The sequence below is a fragment of the Diabrotica virgifera genome, chromosome 10, assembly GCF_917563875.1.
Source record: "Diabrotica virgifera virgifera chromosome 10, PGI_DIABVI_V3a".
NCBI lineage: Eukaryota > Metazoa > Arthropoda > Insecta > Coleoptera > Chrysomelidae > Diabrotica > Diabrotica virgifera.
In genome coordinates, this window is record NC_065452.1 from 40160347 (window position 1) to 40187537 (window position 27191).

Genomic DNA, 27191 nt, shown 5'->3' on the forward strand with positions numbered 1-27191 from the left:
AAATTCTGTATACCAAACATATACTAAACATACTTAGTTGTTTCTAAATAGTCCAATAAAATTGTCCAAAATAAACAAAAAAATTGCGAAGTGGCTGTAACTTGGTATAGACCTTTGAAAATGTATATATTTCAAGAAACCAAGGAGTCCCTAGCCATAAAGGGTGTGCTGAAGTGGCCACGCTTAACCTTTTGCAGTACAACGGGTCTCTCAGAGACCCACAAGTAAATAGTATAATTTTTTGATTTTTTTCATGTAAATATCACTATAAATATCCTCAAAGTCTGATTATAACATTACTTAATTCAGAGTCCGGCTCCGCGTAAAGCACTATGTCAACAGCAGTCATGTACAAGGGTTGATCAAACGTGACAAACGTGGTCTGAATTTGTAGTTGCTTGGATTTTTCAACAGCCATCATTAGGGACGTGTAAACGGTGTTGTAATCACTTGGTGGAGCTATTATAAACGGCAATAATTGTATTTTCGTCTGATCAAAAGATTCAGTAGACGTGATTATTTCCATATATCCTTGCCATCCAGCAATATTTTCGAATGTTTTCCATTTCCGCACATTTACAATACATCATACACACTTGGAACTTCATCGTATTTTTAAGAAGGAAACAGATCATCTAAATTCTCAAAAAGAACGTTCTGTAATCCCATTCCGTCTTTTTCTCAAATACACGAAGTTCAACAATACCTTTTTTATCGACAATTGCAGATTTCTTTAACTTTTTGCGTCGCTCAATTACATCTGAAGAGTATGCTATCGAGGTAGCCGGGATTATGCATTGAATACCAGCCAGGTTATGGAACGTATTGTAACCATCAATTGAATTAACGTTGAAATCGCAGTTATTAAGAACAAATTGGCAGAATGCTCTAGGCTCAATTACTTCTGGTGGAGCCATTATTAGTGATGCTTCGAGGATTTGCATGTCATTATAACTGGAGCAAATGCCCAGCTTGGATAGCATTTGCACTAAATTTTTGGAACTCATCTTTTTATAAATAAATGACGCAATACTTAGTTGTAAGGAATAATTAAAAGAACGGGGCTTAACTGCAGATATTATAGAATGTCCTATCGTAACACATTTTTTTAGTAACTGCGAATTAGATTTTCGTTTATCCATGAAAACTTTTTCCAAAAAAAAAAACACATTAGGGAATCAGGAACGTTGTCTTCAATGTTACTGAATCATTCGGTGCTCTGAGGATAAGATTTGTTCTCATAACTTCATTTCAGAGTTTTTCTTCAACTTCATCGACTTTTCGTGAATGATACCAAATATGGTCACTTAAAATAGCATGTAAAATATTTCGCAAGCAGACAGTGGCAGTTTGTTTACGGTTCATTGTTATAATTATGTCATCTCCATATTTTTCTTTCAATTTAAATTTTATGGTGGTTTTGCACATTTATTGCATTACTTATACGCACCTTGACATCTCTTCCCCATTTGTCATTTCTCTCATTAGCGTGTTTTATAATACTATTTTGGGTACTTACATTGTCGACAGTAGTGATTGACATTCTTCTGCTTACCGGTAATTTTTTCTGTTTTTCTTTACAAGCTTCATCTATTTTTTCCGTACAAAAAAAGCATGTAGGTACTTATCAAATCAAATGATGATTCAGATCTTAATTTTTTTTTGTTGGTGACAATTTTGACGTAGATGCTTCATCATCAAAAAATATCTTCTTCGCCGCTTTCACGTTGCTTGGTCTTGTATAATATTTCCTACAATTTCTGTGGACAATTATCAAATCACTTTCGCTGAGTAACTGGTGTTTGCCATCTCCTCTTTCTTTGATGCAATTGCTTAAAGTTTGTATGGCTTCTAGACCAACCGTTACAGCATCATCCGAAATGGGTTTTTCACATATAAAACACTCATTATTTTCAGTCATATTGAAAAGTGTTCATGCACATACCAACCCACCCAGAGAATGTTTAAAATGCACAATAATAATTGTTGATTGTAAGTTTTTCTAATACTGCTCAACCGAAATATCTTACAACTTACGATACTAGACGCACACTGTTTAAAAGAGAACTAACCAGTACGCAAGCATTTGGTCGACTGCCGGTGACCGTTACGTAGTTGAGGAGGGGAGCGCCGAGGTCTTTATACCTGGATTTCGGGTCGAGCACAACATTTAATGCTCGGGACTCATCGGATTTTTTAAAAGAATGTGTTTGTTTATGAGTGTAGAAAGTTACAGCCACTTCGCAATTTTTTTGTTTATTTGATGATTTACGGCTTAATTTGCCTGTATTAAAAGTCATTTATAAAATATGACAAAATTTTTGTTGCTTTTACGTTAATGCCTTACCTACACAATTTTCAAATATTGGTGAATTCGCCGGATTATCATCTTGACTTTATACACCAAAATGCTTCCAGGAGAAGTCACCTATGATATAAAAAATGTAAACTCGATTTGCAGTCAACCATTTGGATATTTTCTTCTATTACCGAGTATGTTTAAAAAAGTGTTTGATAATTTTCGTAAAAGGTAAAAAAACGTTGTCTTGTAGTTCTTTCAAGTTTTGTTCATTTTTATGCGACAACCTTTTCGAAAATAATATTATTTACAAAAAATATATTAGGACCTCGGAATGTGAGGAATATCTAGCAAGTAACGAAAAACACAAATAGTTATTAACCAGCAGAAAATAAGATTCTGTAAACAGTAAACACGAAGAAGGTAATTTGGTGAAGATGGAAAGCAATATTTTCAAAATATATTAAAGCAGAAAATTTAAATTTAGAGACAGCCGTAGACCATAACGTAGAAGTTTTGACAAGACGTATTAAACATCTTAACAATAACAGGAGTACAGTTACACCCGGAATTGTTAACAAGCTCATAAAGAAGGAAGACTAGGTACTGAAACCGGTTTATATAATAGAATTATAAAAATATTTGAAGAAAAAAGATAATTAGAGTAGTCAAAGCCAGCTTGCTCTATGGTGTTGAAGCCTGGACAATGTGATAAGCAACACAAAAAAGAATACAAGCATTCTAACTCTGGTACTACCGCAAAATGCTCAGAATATTCTACATGAGCCATACGACAAATGCGGAAATCTTGCGGATGGTGAACAAGGAAAGAGAGCTTATGCTTATAATAAAAGAACGGAAAACATAATATCTTGATCACATCGTAAGAATTCAAAAGTTTGAACTGCCCCAACTAATAATCGAAGGCAAATCAATAGCATAAGCGAACAAGGAAGAAGACGCAACTCTTGGCTCAAAAACCTTCGACAATGGATGAATATGACCTTCATAGAACTACTCAGGGAGGCTGCAAATAAGATTAAATGTGCAAATGTAATGGTCAACATTTTTAAGGATAAAGCACCGTAAGAAGAAGTCGGAGCCAATACTAATTCCAAAACTGAAAAGCAAGATGGAACAACTGTAATAACTACAGAGGACATGATTAAGTATAAAAGATACTGGTCATTCCTGATACAAATATGGGAGAAAAAACTACTACGTATGATATATGGAGAAATCAAAAAAGACGGAAGGTGACGAAGAAGAACAAATTACAAATTATTAGGTATAAATAAGTAATAGCTCTTCGATAAATGCCCAGATTAGATGCTAAGCAATAAGGTAGCTAGGCCACGTAAAGAAACTGCAAATGGAAGGAAATCTTGCAAATTCTTCACAAATTGTACGACACTCTCAATGACCACCTAGATAGGGTCATACAACAGTTTTTATTGCAAAACAGGAGTTTTTCGTCATGCTGGAGGGCAAAGTAAGTAGATGGATAGTTAAAAAAATTGGGCCTCCAATAGGGAAGTGTTTTAGCACCAATGCTTTACAATATATAATATACAAACGACCAACCCACGCCGACTGAAACAAAGCACTTACTCTATACTGTCGATCTCGCAATGTGTGTTCAGGAAAAGAAAAGATGTAGAAGAGAAATATCACAAGGAAAAATTCCTGTAACTGGTTGTATACCATAAATCACAAAAATTAAAAACCTTATCTTGCAAAAGGTATATTTAAAATCCCTAAAAAGGGCTATACCACAACAAAATGTTTTCGGAATCAATATTCCATCATCAACGTTATCACAGGTTTACATGCGTTAAGCCACCAAAATATACGGGTAAAAACCCTTGAGTTGTTTTTGAACAGTTGAGGTTACATTATATTATTTGATTTTAAAGGATGTTAAAAATATTTCCAGATTAACCCCTGGCATCATATGACATCAACCATATTTCCAACCAATTTGGTTGATGTCATATGATGCCAGGGGTTAATCTGGAAATATTTTTAATATAATGTAACCTCAATTGTTCAAAAAGGGTTCAAAAAGGGTTTTTACCCGTATATATTAGTGGCTTAAAGCATGTAAACCTGTGATAACACTGATGATGGAATATTGATTCCGAAAACGTTTTGTTGTGATATAGCCCTTTTAGGGATTTTAAATATACCTTTTACAAGATAAGGTTTTTAATTTTTGTAGAAGAGAAACTCGAAACGGCATTAAAAAATGATTGCGTACCACCTGTAAAATTCACTGAGATCCAATACTTCTTTAACCCAAGTCTGTACCTTCCATATTCGCGCAAAGGGACCAAAACTAAAACTCTAAATTATGTGGAATGGTAATACATTAGAACACATAGACCGACCTAAATATCTTGTAACTCTGGACCGGTCCCTCACTTACAGACAACATTGCATAAAAACGACGGGGATAGTAACAACTTAGACCAGCATACCTAATGAGGTACTGTTTTTTAACAACGACACAGGTACCTACTGTGTGTTTCAAACTGCTGAATGTAAGTGGATATTAAGCTATAAATGAGATATGCATGAAAGTAACGGGATGCATGAAATCAGCTCCACTCTCAAATCTATATAAAGCAGCGGGTATTGCATTTCCCAACACTCAGAAATGTAGTCATTTCTTCAACTTCCCGAGGTTCAATGGACCAGCCAATCCCAAGACTTTAAAAGGTGAAAATTATGAATAAAATAAGAACTGGGGTCGTCCCATTAACATGAAACATAGCAAAATGCAAAATAGCAAAAGAAACTTTAAAAAATAGATAAAATTAGATAGGATAAAAAATATAAATGAGAGAAAAGTGCCGATTTAAACGTAGAAAACTGATATTTATCTCATATTTTACTCATGGGATAAAAAACGAATACCATAATTATGAGTATCTACCATATTCTTCAGCATACTACAGTAGATTGAATCGAAAAAGTAAGCCGGGTAGAAGTTGAATAACGCAGCTAAAAATTCTGAGATATAAGACTAGTAAAACCGATAGTAGACTATTAAAACTATTCAGCGATACTGAAAACAAGTAGACGAGAATGATAAGAACGCTCCACTTTAGATGCAGTAATGAAAGAAAATGGCATAGATATAGAAAACATTTTATTGTGTACTAGACGATTATTCACTAAACTCATCACTCATAGTCTACTTGTTACTTTGTGTCCTAAACTGTCAAAAATACATTTACATGTAATGGTCAAGGCAGCGGTGTATCGCTACTTCTAATTCACTACAACACCAAATTTCTTCTTTTTATATTATGTATTATTTCCTGTTACTCCGTAAAGGAGCATAGGGCATCCACAAAGCTTCTCCATTGGACTCTGTCTCTGGCCATAACTGCTACCTCTCCCCAGCTCTTTCTCATACCTTTGTAGTCAGCTTCAATTGTTCTTCTCCAGGTCGTTGCGGATCGTCATTGCTTTCTTCGTCCTGCTACTGTCCATTTTAGAGCTTTCTTTGTTATATCTGCGTTGTCCTTCCTCAGGGTGTGTCCCAGCCAATTCCATCTTTTCCTTTTAATTGCAATTTCAATTGGCTCTTGTTTGGTTTTCTTCCAGAGTCCTTGATTTGTTATGATGTTGGGCCAATATACTTTTAAAATTTTTCGAGGCACCTGTTTACAAATACTTGGAGTTTTTTGAAAGTTCCGTCTGTTATTGCTCAGGTCTCGTATCCATATAGTAATACTGTTTTAAAATTACTATTAAATAGTCTTATATTGGTGTTTTGACTAATTTCGGTTGACCTCCATGTGTTTGAGAGGTTTGAAATGCTTGTTGTGCTTTTCTAAGTCGATGTTTAATGTCCGCCTCGATTCCACCATGTACGCCAACTATACTTCCTAGGAAGCAAAATTCTTGTACCTGTTTTACTTCTTCTTGATTGATATACCATTTTCCTGTCGGAATTGGCCTATTCTCATCTCAACTGTCTTATTGACGTTTATTCGGAGACCAATTTCTGCCGCCTCTTTCTCCAGTTTACTTAGCATGTTCTTCATATTATCTATTGTATGTGATACCAGGCATATATCATATGCATATTCCATATCGGCCAGTTTCTTACGTATCCCCTTAAGGGATTCTATTTTTTCTGTCTATGGTTTTTGTAAAATGTATTTGAGACACATATTGAAGAGTAGTGGTGAGTGTATATAGCCTTGCTTTACCCCCTTCTCTATTTCTATTTTGTCCGTCATTTGACCCTTATGTACCTGAAATGTTGTTCGGTTTTACATCATTTGTATTATTCTAATGATCTGAGGTGGCTTAAAATATTCCAAAGAGCTTTGTGTTTTATGCTATCAAATGCTTTGGTAAAGTCTACAAACGTCATTATCAGTGCTGCATTCTTTTCTTCAATTTTTTCTATGATGATACGTGATGTAACATTCTGGTCAATACAGGATCTTCCCCTTCTAAAACCCGCTTGTTCATTGCGAAAAATTTTTTCGATTTCGACGTTAATTCTTTGATGTACAATATAGGCTAGTCATTTATTTATAGAACATAATAGCGTTACACCTCTCCAGTTTTCGCATAGCTGCGCATCACCTTCTTTTGGAAGATTTATTACGATTCCATTATTCCACTCTGTAGGTACATGTTCTTCATTCCATATCTCTGTCAGCAATGGTGCCAGTAACTCCAATGTTCCCTCAATGTCAGCTTTCCACAATTAGGATGGGATATTGTCAATTCCCGCTGCTTTGTTATTCCTCAGGTGGCGGATTGCTTCACATAATTCTTTCTTCGTTGGGCTCTCTGCACTTATTTTTAAACAGTTTTCGATTGGTTCTGCTGCATGGTCTTCTTGCACAAACGGTTCGTTTTCTTGCTCTGCTATGAGTTCATTGTAGTACTGTTGCCATCTACGGGTCTGTTTTTCTGTCGGTGTGAGAAGTTGCCCTTCTTTGTCTCTTAGTGGTCTGTTATTGTTTGTGTTCTTGTTTGCCAAACGCTTGGTGTTTCTGTATAATTATCTTTGGTTATCTGTTGCTGCTGCTTCTTCTGCTGCTCGAGCCACTCCCTCTGCCCATTTTCTCTTGTCTCCTCTAGCACTCTTTTTGCCTGTTTATTTGCAGCTTCATATTCTTGGGCTATTCTAATTTTGTCGTCACTTCTTTGTGCTCTATTTAATGTGGCTTTGAGGTCCTTTCTTTTTCTAATGAGTTGCCAAGTATTTTCAATTATCCACTCTTTCCGTTCTTCTTTTTTGTATCCTAAGATTTCCTGCGCAATTTGATGTACGGCAAGTTTAATCGATTCCCATTTCTCTTATACACTTATCTGCATGTTGTTTATGGTTTCTGCATTCAGTTTTATTATATTACTCCATTCATTATGAGTTTCGCTATCTTTCAATTGTGTTATGTTTTATTTCTTGCGTTTTTTGAGTTGCTTATTGCTGTTTTTCGCATTAATTTTTTACTTTTATTTCCCCCAATAGTAGGTGGTGGTCACTCCCTACATCTGCTGATCGCTTATTCCTTACATTCAGTAGACTGCTTCTCCATTTGTTACTAATCAATGTTTCTTCCTTTTAGGCTTCACTTATTTCATAAGAATGTTAGGACCAGCTCTCGGTTACGCTCTAGCCTCCTTATGCCTGAAAATTTACGTCAACCCAAACGTTACACCTACTATAGACAATCAAGATCCCCGATGGCTAGGTGCTTGGTGGCTAGGATGGATTATCTTGGCAATTGTAATTTTCTTTCTTTCCACTTTACTTGCATTGTTTCCTAAAACTTTGCCAAGAGCAGCTGTGCGGAAGGAACTGCTAAAGCGACAGATGTCTAGACAACCATCCAAAGCATCTTCGATGAAAGCCGAAGAGGATAGTGACCTTCCAAGATCTTTTAAAGGTAAGTGAATCATTTTTATTGGTTTGAACATGGTTTGGTCTTATTAGTTAATAAAATACTACAACAATAACTAGAGAAGTGAGAATATTAATAGAAGATTTGAACGGATGAGCCCGAAAAGATAAAGGAATTGAAATATATCACATACAGAGTGGACTAAAAGTCTGGAAACATATATGTTTCTGAAATGGATGATCCAAATTACAAAAATCGTGATACTGCTGTTCTGAAATATGGGGATTTCAAATGTGATGCTAAAACTGTTGGCAAATATACCATTTTTCTGACATCACGTTACTTTTATATTTTAAGTACAACTCTGTATATTGTATTATTATTGAAATTTTCACTTTAATACGAGTTCAACCATATTTGAGCGAGGTATTTTATCTAGTCATAAAGGTTTTAAGTAAATAATAGTAGTGCCAAATAATAGTACCTACATATAGAACAGTAGATATCAATAGAGAAAGTAGAAATAACAGAAGAAGCAGTAAATATTGAATACTATGATTTCGACATTAATTCATAAAACTATCAATAGCTTCACGCTTGTTAAGAAGTTTTGTAAAATCAATTGTAGTAATAAATAAGTTAACAGTTGTTTTAAGTTGTTTTAAAATTTTTACAATACAGAGGGTTGAAATGAAAAAGGGCGAATTATTGTTTTAATCATGAGAGGCTACGACGATAGAAAAAAAACTTATAGTGAAGTAGCCAACTTGTTCTTCGATACTCTTCTACTTTTATACAGGGTGTCCCGAGAAGATTGGTCATGAATTATAACATAGATGTTGAGGTCACAAATAGGTTCATTTAACCTAACTTACCTTAGTACAAATGTGCACATAAAAAAAGTTACAGCCTTTGAAGATACAAAATGAAAATAAATTTTTCCAATATATCGAAAATAATTAGATATCTTTAATTGAAAATGGACATGTGGCATTCTTATGGCAGGAATATCTTAAAAAATTATTATAGTGAAATTTGTGCACCCCGTAATCATTTTATGGGGGTTTAGTACCCTTAAACTCCCCCAAACTTTTGTGTACGTTACAACTAAATTATTATTGTGCTACGATTAGTTAAACACTATGTTTTTAAAACTTTTTTGCCTGTTAGTACTTTCTCGAAAAGTTAGTTTTTATCGAGATATTTTGAATATTTGACAAATCTACCACATATTTGTATATGGTTAAGTACGATTATAGAGACCTGGTAATAATATGAAAATTTAATATATGTATATTCTATATTTTGAACCATATTTAACAGGAAGCCACATCTCGATAAAAGGTGCTTTGTCAAAAAATACTAAGAGGCAGAAACGTTTTAAAAATACTGTGTTTAACTAATGGTACCGCAATAACAGTTTAATTTTAACGTACACAAGCATTTGGGGGGTTTAAAGGAAAGAAACCCCCATAAAATTTGTATAAACATGTTAAAAAAGAAGCCGCATCTCGATAAAAACTGGATTATCGGAAAAATATTAAGAGGCAAATGTTTTAAAAATATTCTGTTTAACTAATGGTACCACAACAATAATTTAATTTAATTAATAATACACAAAAATTTGGGGGGATTTAAGAGCACAAAACCCCATAAAATTTTTATGGGGTGTACAAATTTCACTGTTGTTTTTTGTTAAAGATATTCCTGCCATAAGAATGCCACATGTCCGTTTTCAATAAAAAATCTCTAAGAGTTTTCGATATCCATATGAAAAAAAATCGATTTTTATTTTGTAACTTCAAAGGGCTGTAACTTTATTTGTGTGTACTATTGTATATAGGTAAGTGAGGTTCAATCAACCTATTTTGACCCCAGAATCTGTGGTATAATTTATGACCAATCTTTTCGGAACACCCTATATATTTATGTACAGAATTCACATTTTGGAACTAATAATAAAAATGTACAAATATCTATCAGTTAAACATCCTGTTCATCCAAAGTAGATTTATTCAAAAATAATTATATAGACATTTGTTTAAATAAATAATCTTACCTCATAGGAAGGGAGATATCAGCGACCTTAGAAACTACCGCCCCATTAGCTTGTTGTGGAAAGTATGTATAATATAAGCTATCCACAAGAGTCATTACCAACAGTATAATGATCAGTTGATTCCATTTTTGATTAGCGTTCGAACAGCCGGCCCTTTTTTTTGGTAGGTGAGAATCTTCAAAAGACCCTCTGGGAAGGTGTCCCAGGTATGTCGGATTCAGTCCGGCACGCTTCACCGCGGTCCGAGGCCGCCTACCGACTAAACTCACCCCCTCTTTCTCCAGCCGACGGGTCTGAAACCGCACTTAGCGTGCATATCTGACACGCCGACCTTACTCTTAACTCCCCTCCGGCACCCTTCGCGTGCATTCCATGAGTTTGGCGGCCTCCTAGCCTCCTCCCCGCAAGAGCCTCACGCCAGACCGGCCGGTGAAGTGACCGTGCAGCGCAACCCTCCCGCGGGATGCCCCCGCTCACGATGGAACTAGCAAAACAGAACCAGTTGGTAATTACGAGCAACGCCAAACATTCTTACTTTCATCAATGCATTCATTCAATACACACATTCATTAAAAATCTCAGACTTAAAACAAGGAGGCAGTTGGAGTAGGTTGGATGTAAAAGGTCCTCCCCCGCCAGCTGCCCCAGAACGGACACGGGTAGAACAAGGAAAACATAAATCAAAACAGAAACAAAACGAGAAACACAAGAGGCACTCAGCCTGAGTAGAAGGTAAAAGTCCCCTACTGAATGCCTCTTGAGACATGCACCACAGTTAAATAAGATTATAATCAGCCGGCCCTTAGTGTTAACACTTAATATCATAATATCAAATTAAAGGAAGATGTAAATGTTGTTATAGAGAAGAAAAAAAAAACAGTAAAAGTTTAGATCTGGAAAAGAACGACAATTTTCACAATATCCAGATCATATTTGTTAATTCTTCTACAGAAAAAATCATTTTTAAAGTTAAAGAAGCTGCGGTGTTCCAGAGAAGAAAAAAAGAGTAAAAGTTTAAATCTGGAAGAGAATTTCAAAGTATTCAAATCATATTTGTTATTTCTTTTACAGAAAAATCCATTTTAAAGTTACAGAAAAGCCACACAGGTCGATTAAACAGGAAATATTTAATATGAAAGCTGCCATTTTTCCAACCCTACTGTGTTACCGTTTTAACTGATACATTTCTTTCTTCATCTGATACTATTGATAGATTTCTTTCTTCATCTAAATTTTGCGTGTCCCTATACGTTAGCTCTTTAAAATATTCTTGCCATGTCTCCATTATTTTTTCATCTTCTATTGTCATATTTCCGCTTTTTCTTTTATATTCGTCGTCCTATGTCTATGTACTTTCTTTGTCTTAGTTATGTTAGAGAACCTACCATAGAAGAGTTTTTAACGTTCCCTGTAGTTTCTTGTCATTTTCTGCTCAAATTCCTCCTATGACCTCTCTTTGGCCTCTTTGACTACTATTTCGACTTCCTTTCGTGTTTTTTGTCATAGTCTCATAATTTTCGGATATTTTTGTGGTTAATTGTTTCTTCCATTTTTCTTTTTTCCTATTTTCCTTTTTATCTCTATTTTGCAAGACCCTTCTCTTTTATATTTCCGTATGTTCTCCGTCGGATTCCTGTTGTATATTTTCATATTTTTGTGTATTAGTTTTGTGTTGTATTTACTTTCTATCCATTTAATTTTTGTTATAAGTCTTTCACACATGGCACTGTTATCTTGTCGTGTTAATTCCGTCCCATCTTGTGACTCTTCAACCTCTGAGATTCCATCAATACTACCCTCTTTGGTTATCTTATTGCAGCACCTACATTCGAACGTGTACTGCTGAACATAGATCTGCTCTCATAAAATCTTTGTGCTGCTCAAAAGTTCGTTCATGCTTACATGGTCTAAATTGTAATACTCGCTTTGTCTATCAGCCCTCTATCATTTTCATTATATCTCTTGCCAATTTCTTTTAGTCTGGCTGCCATTTTAATGATGTCAGTTAAGTGATGTTTTAATTATTGTGATAGTTTATGATAAGCTGTCCATCCAAGGGATATAGGTATGTTTGTTCTTCATGAGTTTAGACATTTCGAACTTGTTTCAGCATCAAACTTAACTTCATTTTTTCGAGGAACATACTAGATTTCTTCATTCTCTCAGTGTTTAATTTAATATTTGTGTAGTTAGTTGTTTCTATCTTATTCTGTATTGATTTATTTTCTCACTGATCGGATAGATATCCAGCTCTTGTCTTACATCTTGATTTCTCTGTCTATCAAGTTTTACAATGCCTTTTGACTATATACTGATAACTTATCCAATAACGTTCAAATAATATCGTTGCAAAAGGTCTTTCTAATATTCAAGAAAAGAGGTTCAGCTAATAAATTCAAATTGAAGAAAAAGTTGAAAGGCAAACTTTAACGTGTGTCTTCCCCATGTTTGTAATTTCCTTTATAGTTCTATATATTATTCTTTACAGAAAAATGGTGCAATAGTTCTCCCTTGCTTTCTACACCGCTGTACAAACGCTGGTTATATGATTATCAATATTGATATATCCCTTTTTGGTTATGGTAATCAGTCATCTAAGAAGCCGTCCGATCACAGAATTCTAGAAAACCCATATGTGTCTATGATAAAAAGAAACTTTGAGATATAAATCAGGAAGCAACAGCAAATAGCAGTGATGACTACGAGAGAACACCTAGGTTTAGTTGATTGGGTGCTGCGTTATTCTGGAGAGTCTATCTATCTATCTAATTAGCCCTAAACATCCATCTTTGGATATAGGCCTCCTGTTCCTTCTTCCATGCCTGTCTATCCTAAGCATTTTGCATCCACTTTGACCCGGCGTGTTTCTACAGATCATCTGGTTATCGCATTTGTGGCCTTCCTCTATTTCACTTGTGGTTCCACAGTCTCCAATGTATAATTATCTTAGTCCATCTGTCATCCTTATTCCTTAGGTTATGTCCGACGAATTTCCATTTAAGCTTTGCTACTTGGGTTGAGACATCTTTTGAGAAACTTTTATTTTGTTACGTATCAATTCGTTTCTTTTCCTGTCTGTTAGTTTAATGTTCAGGATTTGTCTTTCCATCGAACTTTCTGTGTTTGCTATTTATCCATATTTTCCTTTGTAAACTTTCAGGTCTGGGAGCCATATATGAAAGTATTATGGAGTATACATGGATTGAAGACTCTTGCTTTTAAGTATTGGGGGTATTTTCTGTTCTTTATAATATAAAAGAGTTTTCCTAATGATGTCCAGGACAATCTTATTGTTCCCTTTATTTATCCGGTCTAATTTTATTTATTTGTATTAGTTATTTTTCCTAGATATATACACTGTGGGCCGAAATAAAGGAGTACATTTTTTAATTGAAAATAACTTTTTTGTTTTTTGGGCGATTTCATTTCTTTTTGCAGAGCTCATAGCATAACATGTCCTCAACACGATTGCAAATTTGGAAGCAAAAATAACGTACAGAGTCGGACTTATAAAAAAATTTATGTAAAGTTGCAAATGGAAACTGTTTTAGCTAAAACTGAACTGATATACTCTTTTGGTAGGTTAACTATCCAGAACACTTCAATCAAAAGGAAAGTTTTCAAAATTACCAGATTCGCTAAATATCATTTTTTTATTTAAATAATGTTCAAAATACGCCATCGCCATACAAATTTAAAAAATCCCGAATTTTTAACATATCATTTTTTTCTTAAATTAGGAAATCTTATTCGAGTACTTTTCTAATATATTCAACAGAACGAAACCTTCTTAACACTAAATTACATCTGTATCATATTAGCAGTAATTTTTGTTAGATGTCTTAAGAATTTCTCAAAAGCTTAAATACGCCAATTTTACTTAGTAAGCCATGACTACTTAGGTTGGTATGGAATTTGTTTGACATTTATAGTTAAATAAGTAAATTGGCCAGTTCATAATTTCACTTTTAAGCAAAGAGGACAGAATATCAATTAAATATTACCGTGAAAAATATAATTATGGTGCAAGAAAAATTTTAAATGCACTTCCTGAGAAAAATGGGCATATTGGAACGATAGGAAAGTTCTTAAGACATCTAAGGGAAACCTATGGGTCTATTGAAGACAAAAGTGGAAGATAAAGGAAGCGAAGCTCAAGAACTGAAGAAAATATTGCTAGAGTAAAAGTTGTTTTAGTAAATTTGCAACCTGGCCAATCTGTTGGAAAAAGGAAAATCGCAAGAGAAACTAGGATTTCCCGCACATCAGTTCCAAGAATCATTATAGAAAGTTTCCAACTTAAATCTTTAAAAAAGTTTACTGTCAAAGACTTACTGCCAACCTAAGGGAAAACGACTGGAAAGATGTAATTTGCTACTAAGAAAATTCCGCTCTCGTGAAGACATTAGAAAAATATGGTTTTCAGATGAAAAAATGTTTTTTACGGCCTCCAGAGAATACCTAAAATAATAGGGTGTATTCTGACGTACAATTTAAAAGAGAAATTCCTTTAGAGCATATTTTAATTGAAAAAGGTTATTTCTCAAATAGTGTAATGGTCTCTGTTACAGTATCCATGTTGGGAAAAGCTCGTCTGAGTTTTGTTGATGTCGGGGAAAACTTAACTCAGAAACATATCAAGAACAAATCTTGCAGCACCTATTACCTGAAATTAAAGAAGTATGTTATGATTTCACTTTCCAGCAGGATGGTGCTCCTTCGCACACTTCCCACAATACAAGGATATTCTTGAGTGAAAATTGCCCGGACTATATTGAGCCAAAGATATGGCCACCTAACAGCCCAGAATTAAATCCGGTTGACTATTCAATTTGGGGAATTTTCGAATAAAATTTGTATGACGGACAATGCAGTGTGTTTGGAACAAATTTAAACAAGGTTTAATAGATGGGGCTATCAATTTATAGCGCAGACGACTTCAAGAAGTGGTAAACAATAATGGTGGCCACATTGATAATATTTTAGTATAAGTTTTAAAATTATTAAACTGTTTTCATATTTGTTATTTGTTAAAATGTTATATTTTCCTAATTTAATAAAAAAAATTATATTTTACGAATCCGGTAATTTTGAAAAATTTCCTTTTTACTGAAATGTTCAGGAATAGTTAACCTACCAAAATAGCATATCAGTTCAATTTTAGCTAAGACAGTTTCCATTTGCAACAAGCTCAAATGCACCGTTACATAAATTTTTTTATAAGTCCGCCCCTGTACGTTATTTTTGCTTACAAATTTGCAGTCGTGTTGAGGACATGTTAGGCTATTAGCCGTGCAAAAAGAAATTAAATCGCCCAAAAAACAAAAAAGCTATTTTCAACTAAAAAATGTACTCCTTTATTTCGGCCCACGGTGTATACATTTTAACTTGTTCTATTCTTGTTTGTCGTGACCCGTCAAAATAGCCCGGTCAAAACAGCCCCGTCAAAAAATCCCCGTCAAAATAGCCCGAACACAAAATAGCCGCGACAAAATAGCCCGCAAACAAAATAGCCCCGACAAAATAGATCGCACACAAAATAGCCCCGGTCAAAACAACCCCGGGTAAAATAGCCCCGGCTAAAACAGCCTCTTATAAACAATTACATAATTATTTATACAAGGTGTCCAAAAACTTTTTTTTAATTTAAATTATTTGACAAAAAGGAAGAATGTACTTAATTTATTTAATTTAAAATGCATTTTAATGTTGCCCGAAAACAGAAAAAAATGTTTATATCATAAATTAACATTGATTTTCGATTAACTTAAATGTTCAAACTTTCAAGAGGCAGGAAAGACAGGACTCGAGTTCTCTGAAAAGACAATTTTTATTTAATGTGGTTAAGATAAACATCTGAATAGAGGATAAGTACCATTTTTTTAAGGAATTATTTCATGATGAATTCTGAAGGGAGCTTTTTTTTCGAGGCTATTTTGTCGGGGCTATTTTGTCGGCGGGCTATTATTCCGCGGCTATTTTGTCTGCAGGCTATTTTGTCGGAGCTATTTTGTGTGCGGGATATTATGTTGGGGCTATTTTGTCGGAGCTTTTTTGACGGGGCTATTTTGACGGGGTATCCTTGTTTGTAGCACTGCAAGTATTAGTTATTTTTTTGATTGGTCATGGTTTTTGTTTTACTGTAACTCATCTCTTCATTCCTATCTTTGTCGATTCTCTAGCTAGTTCTTTAATAATTCTTTGTAATTCTTCACTTTTGTTAATAATAATACAATAGCATCAGCATAGCATATTCATATTCAGATATTGTCCGTTTACGTTAACACCCCAGTTATCCCAGTGTAGTTGTTTGAACACATCTTCTAGCGCCTGGTTGAATAGCTCCAATTCAGGAGACTCACTCATACTAAAACAAACCTTTTTTTTTGTAGATATGATTAAAACATTCAAACGAGTCATGCACAACCGAACTTTGATGATGAACAACTTTGCAGCAGTGTTCTATTTCCTCGGATACATGCCTTACTGGATATTCCTCCCGAAGTACATAGAAACCCAGTACAGACAATCAGCTTCGGCTTCTAGTTTAATTACTGGAAGCATGGGACTGGTTTTTTCCGCCGTTGGTATTCTTTTGTCTGGTATAGTTATCTCGAAGTACAAACCGAAGGCTAGAAGTCTGGCTGCGTGGAATGTGCTCGTAGGCTTTATATCTGTAAGCGGGATAATTTCATATGCGTACTTGGGTTGTAGTGATATGGACAATAAGATCCCTTTATTACCAAACGGAGAGTAAGTATTTTTTCCTTTCCGCTTTTTAGAATAAGAGAAATGTTTAGGTGTATTAGGCCCAGGGGTCACCAATTAGCAGACCGCGGTCCGCATGCGGACCGTGGGCTAGTTTTGTGAGGACCACCAATAAATTCAGAATATACCTAGTGTTTGGCAATTTTGAAAATGTTTGGCCATGAAATTGTACACTATATTTGGCTCAACTTATATGTGTGAAGCCGCTTTATCAAGAACGAACTTTATTAAAAATCGGTAGAGATCTCACTTAACAGATGAATATCTCAAATCCCTAATGAGACTCAGTTGCAGTAAACTCACTCCAAACTTCAGACAGGTTGTACATAAAAAAATGCCATTTTTCTCTCTGATAATTAAATTTTTTAAGAGTTTTCCCCCTTATTGTTATACTTACTAGTCATTAATTTTGAAATTAAGTAAACTGTAATATAAAATTGTCATGTGCATTTTTTATATCCATTTCCCCTCTACCATATTATGTTAAGTAGGAGTACTTTTCAGATGTGCATTTAATTAAAATAATTTTCAGATTTAATAAATTTGCAACAAACACCGTGCATTGAAACTAATGTAGAAAAGATAACATGTTAATTAGCATTTTGTACTATGATTATTTATTTTAAATTCCTCAGATTCGTTTCCTTTCTACAAAATTTAAGATGTCTAAAAACTTCACTAGCATTCAAAATATAAATTCCTAACTTTTAAAATATTCCCAGTAACAATTTACAATACTGCTGTTTTCAAAATATACTAATAATAACATCAAAACAATACACAATGAATTTATATTTTATTTATTGTACCAGGAAAACTTACAGAAAAGTATACAGTAACCAAAAAACAATCAGATATTATTAGTTTTCCTTTCCATATAAGTCCATGTGTGAGGCCATTATCGTATGAAAAATGTTTCTGACTCGATTTCTTTGCGGATTCCTGTTCAGAAATATCCCCTTTAAACAAATCAGAAGGGTGCCGGGTGAAACAATTTTTTTAAGCAAATGTAAAATTACTTTTTTTGTCTCGAAAAATGTATTTTTAGGTTTCTTAGGTAATTATAAACAAAAAAGGTCTATTTGTGAAAAGTTAATAGTTTTCGGGTTATAAGCGATTTAAAATCTGAAAAATGCGAAAACTCTTAAGTTTTAATAAAATGACAGATCTTCTTTGTTTAAGATGACCCAAAAATGCTAAAAACATATTTTTCTACGGCCGTGCTAAAAGAGCCACTTTCACGCACGCATTTCGTTTCCGAAAGTTACACTTTATCGCACGGCGTGCGTGAAAGTAAATTTTCCCGCACGGCGTGCGGGAAAGTATAATACCTTGTAATATGGCATTATAATATATTATAATATATGCAATAAACTAATATTTAGACATTATTTACTAATCTATTTCAAATTTATCTTATTGTGTTCATGTTTTAATTAAATTAACGCAAAATTCGATGAAATAAAATTATTTTGACATAAATTTAAAAGTTAGATCAGTAGACAATTACAATGGTTTTGAATCGTCGTCATGGAAACCAATATCGTCGTCGTGGTAATCCATTATATTGAAAGTTTGGTTTTGACAACCTTGTCAAAGAATTAATTTGTGTATTTTGACTTCTAAATAAAAATTGATATAACTCTATTTTTTGTGGCTTTTTTCCAAACGTACGGCCCTAGAAAAAATATTGTTCCTAACTCATGCGGAAAGTGTCTTCCCCGCACTCGACTGCTTGCCCGAACTCCGCTATCGCGTCGTTCGGGTCAACGGCATGCTCGTGCGTGAAAGTATCACTTTCCGCAATAGTTAGGAAAATAACTATTTCCACCTACCTCTACCGAACGTATACTTTTCCGGACCTGATTGTAGGGAGCAAAGTTGTACTTTTCCTCCCTAGGGGGAAAAGTATTTTTCCTCCCTAGGGAGGAAAATTAAAAGTGAAATCATGGTATTTCATTCATGAAATATAACTTATTGACGCCCTGTATAATATCTATTTTCTATTACCTACGTATCTAGACATTTTAACGTTTATTTATAAAACACCCTGTATTTTGCAGAATGGTAAAAAACAGTAAATTGTTATTTTGATTTAACAATGTTTACATTAATAATTTGACTTATATTTGACAGTTGACAGTTATATTGTACCTACTTGTTAGTTTTAGTTCTAATAAATTTTGTTGGTTAGTTACATAAATAAATTAAGCAAAAATGAAAAAATGACTTGTTATTTGAGGAAGGTGGAAAAACCATATTATGTATAACATGGGAGTAAAGTGCCTTTTCCTCCCTTGAATGATTACTGCCCTCCGATACGCGTCGCGGTCGTGTAGTAAACTTCATTCTCGGGAGGAAAAGTAGCACTTTCCTCATTTGTTATACAAATAGCTATTCCAGGGCCAAAATAGTGATGTTTTGAATTTGTTAAAAAAAATTATAAACAATTTCTGTCCAATAATTTCGTCGGCACTCTTCTGATTTGTTATTATAGGGGATATTTTTTAACAAGAATTCGCAAAGAAACGGAATCAGAACAGCCAGACACAGGTAGTATAAATCCGGACCCTGGAAGTGTCATAGGTTTTCGAAACGGACCCTCAGGGAAACTAATTGTTGACCCCTGTATTAGGCTATACTTATATACAAGGTGTTAGTAAGTAAGTACGACAAACTTCGAGGGGTCATTCTGCATGGAAAATATTGACAGTTTGCTATATAAACGTTTATCGCACGTATAATGTACGTAAACGTATAACAAATGCTTCGTTCCCCAGATACAGGGTGTTTTTTTTTTAAACTGACATTCTATATAGGTATTGTTTTGAAGTCGGTTGAGATATGCAAATAAAATTTGGGGGATTTGAAGAGGAAATTTCTTGAAGGGGGGTTATTGCGCATTTTGTTGACATACACTAAATATGTTGACAGCAGTTAAATAAAATAACTGATAAATGTTGACAGTAGCCTAAGAGAAAATATGAAATAAAAAATACGCGTTGTTTTATTTTTTTGCATAAAAACTACGCCTGATCTGAGAAAAAGACCAGAGAGATTTTTTGTCAAAAATTAAGCAAGAAATTCAAAAATTGTTTTTAAATTGAAATATTTCAGTAGCGTACTATTTTTTCTTTAAAAAAATTGAGATTATTACCGGTATGCGCGCCAATGATGAATATAAAATTAATTATATATTATGTAAAAAAAATCAATACTTAATTTTATGTAAAAAAAGGTCTTGTGTGTAAAAAATCCAAAAGGCGTCTGGATCAGAGGAGTAAAGGTGACAAAACTCAAATGGAAATTTGCAGGTCACACTATCGGACAAGCAGATGAAAGATGGAACAAGCAAATAATCTACTGGCGACCATGGGAATATAAGAGAGTACGAGAAAGACCTCATCTGCCGGATCCAGATGGATGACCATAGGGCTGGATAGAAACCAGTGGAAAAGAAAAGGGGAGGCCTATGTCCATAGATGGATAGATTAAGGCTCGAAGATAGAGATAGATAGATGTAAAAAAACGCGCATTAACTAGTTTTTCAAACCTACCAAACATTTGTATATGTCAACCGGTTTCGGAGCAATAAATAAATTGTCAGAAAAAAATGTATACCCGATATCTCAGACACGAAGCATTTGCGGACATACATTTATATAGCAAACTCATTTTTTTCTTGCAAAATCACCCGCTGAAGTTTGTTGCACTTATTTACTGACGCCCTGTATTATATCCACAAATGAATTCTATATTTACTGCAAGATTTAAATATTAAAAAAAAGATATCTTTGGGCAGACGTCTTAAAAGGCATAAGGGCATTATATCGTAAATTTTAATTAACTTCTTATAAGATTTTTCCAGCCTGAGTAAGTCGATTTTTATTGTCTTTATAAAAAAAATGCCGAACAAATGGGACTCATCGTCCACTCTCCCTTATATTGAAAAGTTTCTCATTTTTGTTTTTACTAAAACTTTGTAACTTAACGCTAACACAATAAGTAATTTTAAAAAGTCGTTTAGCCAAAAATTATCATAAATTCAGTAACACATGGATAAAGAATATTTTTGATAAATATCGAGATTCGACTCTTGATATTCAAAAATCAGTATTACATCGTCTTTTACTTTTTAATTTATTTTTGAACTTTAAATATTCTTCTACTTTTTCATTAATTCCTGAACTGTGAGCCTAAAACCAGATTACTGAGCAACTTGTCAAGGAGATAGTCTAAAAGAAGAAGAGGAATAAGAAGAGCCCAAAAAGAACCCAAAACCGTTTAGGCTTCGATGGGCTAAAGTACGATAGTCACAATACTCCGGTGAACTTACAAATCCGAGGTGCCAAAAAGTACCATCAAGCTGAAAATTGGCAAGATTGTTCAAAATACCATCATAAATGAAATCTAAAAAGTCCTCAAAAATCCGACCCGAGCTAAAATATTTACGCGGGGTCAAAAGTCACCAAATATGGTTTTTAGCGATTTTCAGCGAAACGGTAAGTTTTTCATAAAATTAGCTCTAACGAAAAATGTAGATTAGATAATATCTATAAAAAATATTTTAATCCTTTTTTTTTAAGCCACCGTTTTTGAGATATAACGATTCCAAAAGTTGTCATCGTCATAATAAGCACACGTTTACACGCCGCCTTTGAGGTAGTATACTTAGCGCGTCTTTTTAACGTAGTTTCCTCAGTAAGCCTATTTCACGGATCTGTTATGATTCTGTTTCATTGAATAATTGATATTGGCAAAGGTTAAAAATGATAAAAGTTATAAAAAGCGGTGTAAATTTAAAAAAGGGAAATTTATCCAACGGGTTAATAATTTTCTAATAGCTCTGCTTCCTCTCCTTGTTCTTCTCCTTCTTCACCTTCTAGTTCTTCCTCTTCTTGTTCTTGTTCTTCTTGTTCATCCTGGGTGCCACTAAATTACCCCAATTATGACACATCGCATGGCTCCTCGATAGAATCAAATGAATTCTCAATTGTTGGTGATTCAATATTGGAGCACGACCGGTTTTGACAATTAGTACATGCTGCCGAACAAAACAGTGTTCAAAAGTTTTTCCGGCGCAGCGGGAGTATAGTTTGAATTGGTTCTAATGAACTGTCGACTAATGTCCATCCCCAGTCTTTGGAATCTAGCTGAAAAGCAAGCCAAAGTTGAACTTGGTAATATACCCGGAAAAGCTGTTGATGAGCAGCCGCCGAGGTTGGAAAAAGACAAAATAACTGAACTTGTTTTTTATTTTGAGTATTTTTAAAGAAAAACGTAGTATCGAAACTTATCTAAGCACGTAGTTTTTAGGCGCTCCATACATAGAGAGAAGAAAGCTAATTCCGTTGGAAATAACTTCTTGTGGAATTGAATTAGTTTTTTAAAAACTTCAGCACATTCAAGTAAATAATATTGTTGTTCAAATATTTTAAAAACAATCGTTTTACCCCTCCTGAAAAATGCAGATGTTCAGCCAGTTGTTGCGTGTAAAATAGTATATGATTTTGACACTTTACATATGTAGATAAACTTTTCGATGAATATATTTCCGATTGGTGTTGAGCTTTTCCAGGTTAAAAAAATTGTTTTTTCGATTGAAGTTCAAGCAGTGCGTAATACGAGCAAGTCTACATCTTTACCTACAACAACAATTGTAAGTAGTACTCAAGACTAATTAATACCTCGAAGGTGTCATCTACCTGAACGATTCCACCCAGAAAGATTACGATGTAATTTGTATAATAGTAAACAAACTAAATTTGCATAATCTTTATTGTATATTGTAATGTTTATTAGTACTTAGTAATAAACATTTTGTCTAGAAAGTTGACTTTCATTAATATGTTCAAACCCTTCTGAGAAAAGAATAGGTAGGGTGATTAGATTAGTCGACGTATCAACTGAACGTGTTTATTCCGACAAAACCCATTTTTACAAATTGAATAAGATGCATAAATAAGAAAAATTATTATAAGTTAATACTTTGTCATATCAATTTAATATTTTTGTTGGGAATAAGCCGTAAAATTGAAATAATAATTCTTATTCTTTTCGCGTTATATTCACTTTGTAATGATTTTATTGTTGGCACTGTAATATAATACAGCTTATACATTGCATCCCTCGGAAGACCGCAACCTGTATAGTAGAAACATTATCATATTTATAATATTTATATTATTACGTGTAATACATATAAGTTAAGCTGACCGATAGAATATTATGTTTACTTGTATTACAGCTTCAGTGATGTATATACGTGTTGTACTAATACATAGTATGACTATTAGAACTCTTTCAACTCTTTGAATCGTTGTATCGGAAAAACTGTGGCTCTTAGGAAAAAAGTATTAAGATATTTTTTATAGATAATCATCTAATCTACATTTTTTGTTAGAACTAATTTTATGATAAAACTTACCGTTTCGTTGAAAATCGCTAAAAACCATATTTGGTGACTTTTGACCCCGCGTAAATTTTTTAGCTCGGGTCGGATTTATGAGAACTTTTTAGATTTCATTTATAATGGTATTTTGAACAATCCTGTCAATTTTCAGCTTGATGGTAATTATTGTAACGTCACTCCTATTTTTGAGTCTAACTAGACCGGTCTATAATGTACATAGGAAAGTTAAAGAACTCACAGGTGAACTAAGACGGAGATAGAAAGGAAATATAGCCGATTCTGACGGAAACATCATTTTTAACAAACAAAGTAAAATAAGAACATGAAATATAGAGAAATATCAACAGAATTACTCAAGTCTGAGTTTATTGCACAGAATTACAAGTTCGGGTTTATAAATACTGTTGTATGAGAGAACTTTTTTGTTCTTAGCACACGTCTTATTCCAGAGAGGCAAACGTAAATTGCGACTTATACGCACGTCTGGTTGATTACGAGAAAGCGTTTAATCGAGTACAACACGCCAAGCTGATGCAAATACTAAAAGAAGCAGGAATTAACAACCAAGATCTGAAAATAATTAAAAAACCTTTACTGGAATCAGTAAAGAATCATTCTGAAAACACCGAATTATGAAAACCGTGTGAGGAGTGAGGCAAGGCTGTATTTTGTCTCCTCTAATCTTCAAATATCTACTCTGAAAAAATATTTATCGCATCTTTGCACGACACTGAAAGAGGCATTCATTCTACTAAACGGGTACTGGCTAAAGAACATCAGATATACAGACACCATAGAATTTGCGGACAACCTAGAAAACATACAAGTTCTTATGAACAAAATCACGTATTACAGTATAAAATATGGAGTCAATATATACGTAAAGAAGACAAAGCTCATGATTATTAGCAAGCAAAAGATAACAGAACGTCAACTCAACGTCAAACACCAGCAGAAAGAGTGACGCACTGCAAATCACTCGGCAGCATAATAAATGAAAAATAGACCAACAACCAGGAGACAAAGCATCGGAATAGCTAGATCCATATTCAACCAGATAGAGGCCTTCTGAAGAGCCACAATCTTACCCATGGTATAATAGTAAGAATGCTGATATGCTACGTCTTCTTTGTCCTTTATTATGTTGTTAACTTGAGTTGTGGCTATATCGGAGGGTAATTTAGTTTCCGTGAACTGTCTGAGTAACAATTGATAAGGTCCCTTGGATAATGAAGAAGAACGGAGAGGTTCTTCATACTGACCACCGTCAAATCTCGAAAGGAACAATGTTTCGGACACAGCATGCAAAATGGATTAAGATATCCCTCCTACAAGCCATTATACATGGAAAAATATTCGAGAAGTGAGGTCCAGGAGGAAGAAGAACAGACATACCGGTTAAAGTGTTGAAGAACCTCACAATCTGATTTAACTGTGCAACATCTGTGCAACTTTTCCGCGCTGCTGCAATTAAGATAAAGATTTCCATGATGATCGCCAACATTCGTCACGGATAGGCACATCTAGAAGAAGAAGAAGATGAACAGAAACGACTGGCGAAATAGACTGGGGAAGATCAACACTAGGGTTATAGTACTACTAATAATGTGATAATAATGTTTTAAAAACCATTGTACTTTGCCATCAAATCTGTGCTCTCATGCATTTTCAAATCGAGTATAATTGATATCGGCAAAATTTCCTGGAAAATATATCCTGCCATTAAATCCGGTCACTCACGGTACTGCGGTGTCGTTCGACAAAATCATCGATGATCAATTCTGCAGTACTGGAGCAGACAGGCCAGTCTCTCTGTTGTAAAATTGTAACGATTTTGTTGGATGCACAGTCACACATGATCAAACATTTTTTCAATTAGTCGAATTCGGATATAAAGTATGTCCCTGTAAGTTGTATCCATATGGAAAACTTTTTTATTATTAATTTTACGAAAAAAAGTTATTCTTTGTAAAAAGTTCTGCATGGTCCAAAATCCAAGATTCAACCATCAGATATCAAATTTTATGAATATTATACGAGGTATGTCAAAAAGTTTGAATTTCACTCAAGAGTAAAGTAGCTTTATTTTTCACAATATTGAAAATTGCTATTATGAAAAGTTGTTTGGAATTAAAAACTCTATTCTAATATGCAATTACATCCTTCTAATTAAAAAAAAATTGAAAAATTATGGATAACTAACATTATTTTCAGTTATTTCAATTATTGTGATAACTCTTTTATTATTCATTTTACGAAAAAAAGTGATTCCTAATAAAAAGTTCTGGATCGTCTAAAACCTAAAATACAACCATCTTATATCAAATTTTATCAATTTTATACGAGATATGTCAAAAAAGAAAAATCTAGATCAAAAGTAAGGTACCTTTATAGTTCAGAATATTTCAATTAGAAGGATGTAATTACATCGATTAATATCGAATCAACAAATTACGATAAATTTATTGAAGGAACAACTAGATTTATTTAGCAATTAACTGATCAGTCGCCATCTACAAAACAAAATACGAATTTAATCAACCATTCAAATAGAGACCCAAATTTTGAACGACTGAAACAGTCTAGCAGTAAAATATATCCAAAAAAAGAAAACACTACACCCACAAAAAATGTTGCTGTAAATGAAAGTCTAGTTGTTGATCAAGAAAGGAGTTTCCCAACAAAAACCCTATTTAAAAATAGTACCAATAAAAATAAACAAGTTGTTACCTTAATCGAAAATAATAAAAAATTATCAGCTGATATTTTAAGAATACAAACGGAGGCAAAATGTTCAGATATTATTAATTTAACAAACGATGAAAATTTGATAAATACTGAGAGTAAAGATTCGGTTCAGGTTTCAAATAATAATGAGCAAGAATGGAAAACTGTTAGATATAAAAGAAGGAATGGACCTATTGTTATTGACAATAATGAAAGCTCTGAAATCAGTGGTGTCCCAAAATTTAGTCATCTTCATGTTACTAGAGTAAACCAACATACAACGGCAGATAATCTTAAGAAGATATTAGAAAAACACTTTCCAGAAGTGATATGTACGTCCTTAGCGCTAAGCATCCCAACATATATTCATCCTTTAAAGTCTCAATTTTTGAACATCATTTTGGTTTAGCGATGGACCCAAAACTATGGCCCGTAGGCTCTTATGTAAGCAGGTTTTTTATGAAGCGTCCAACACATACACAAATAAAATGAAGGATGAAGAAACGACCGTTAAACAGGAAAAAGGAAGGGATGTGTATGATCTCCTTCTGTCAAATATACAGGGACTAAATCAATTTAAAATGGATTGTTTATATGCTGATTATAAGGACTCTGATTTAAAATTTATTTGTATTACTAAGACGTGGTCAGTGGATGACGAGGTGATTAACTATAAATTTCCAAACTTTAAAATTGTAAATTCTTTTAGTAGATCCCAACATAAATGTGGTGGCGTTGCAGTTTGGGCAAGAGATGATATGAAGGTTAGTTCCATTTTACTCGATCATTTCTGTGTTGAAAAAGACATTGAGGTATGTGGACTAAAGTGGAATTATAACTCAGGTCAACACAAAATCTTAATATAGTACAGATCTCCTAAAGGTAATTTTGAGGTATTTTATGAAAAACTTAATCTAATTTTGAATTCAAATTTTAAACCACTTCAATTCTTATTTTTGACAGGCGATTTTAATGTAAATTCCATGACACTTAGCAATTCACATAAATTTACTGGTCTCCTATCATCTTATGGATTGTCTCCCAGGA

General features: G+C 33.9%; 1 protein-coding gene across 2 annotated transcripts in view; it reads left to right on the forward strand.

Moving 5' to 3' along the window:
• LOC126893477 (solute carrier organic anion transporter family member 74D) overlaps positions 1 to 27191 on the forward strand; it is a 72224-nt gene that overhangs the window by 17518 nt on the left and 27515 nt on the right. For both annotated transcript variants that reach the window (XM_050663734.1, XM_050663735.1), the window contains exons 3-4: positions 7903 to 8223; positions 16630 to 16990. In XM_050663734.1, coding sequence (XP_050519691.1) covers positions 7903 to 8223; positions 16630 to 16990 — 682 coding nt within the window. The remainder of the gene's footprint in view (positions 1 to 7902; positions 8224 to 16629; positions 16991 to 27191) is intronic.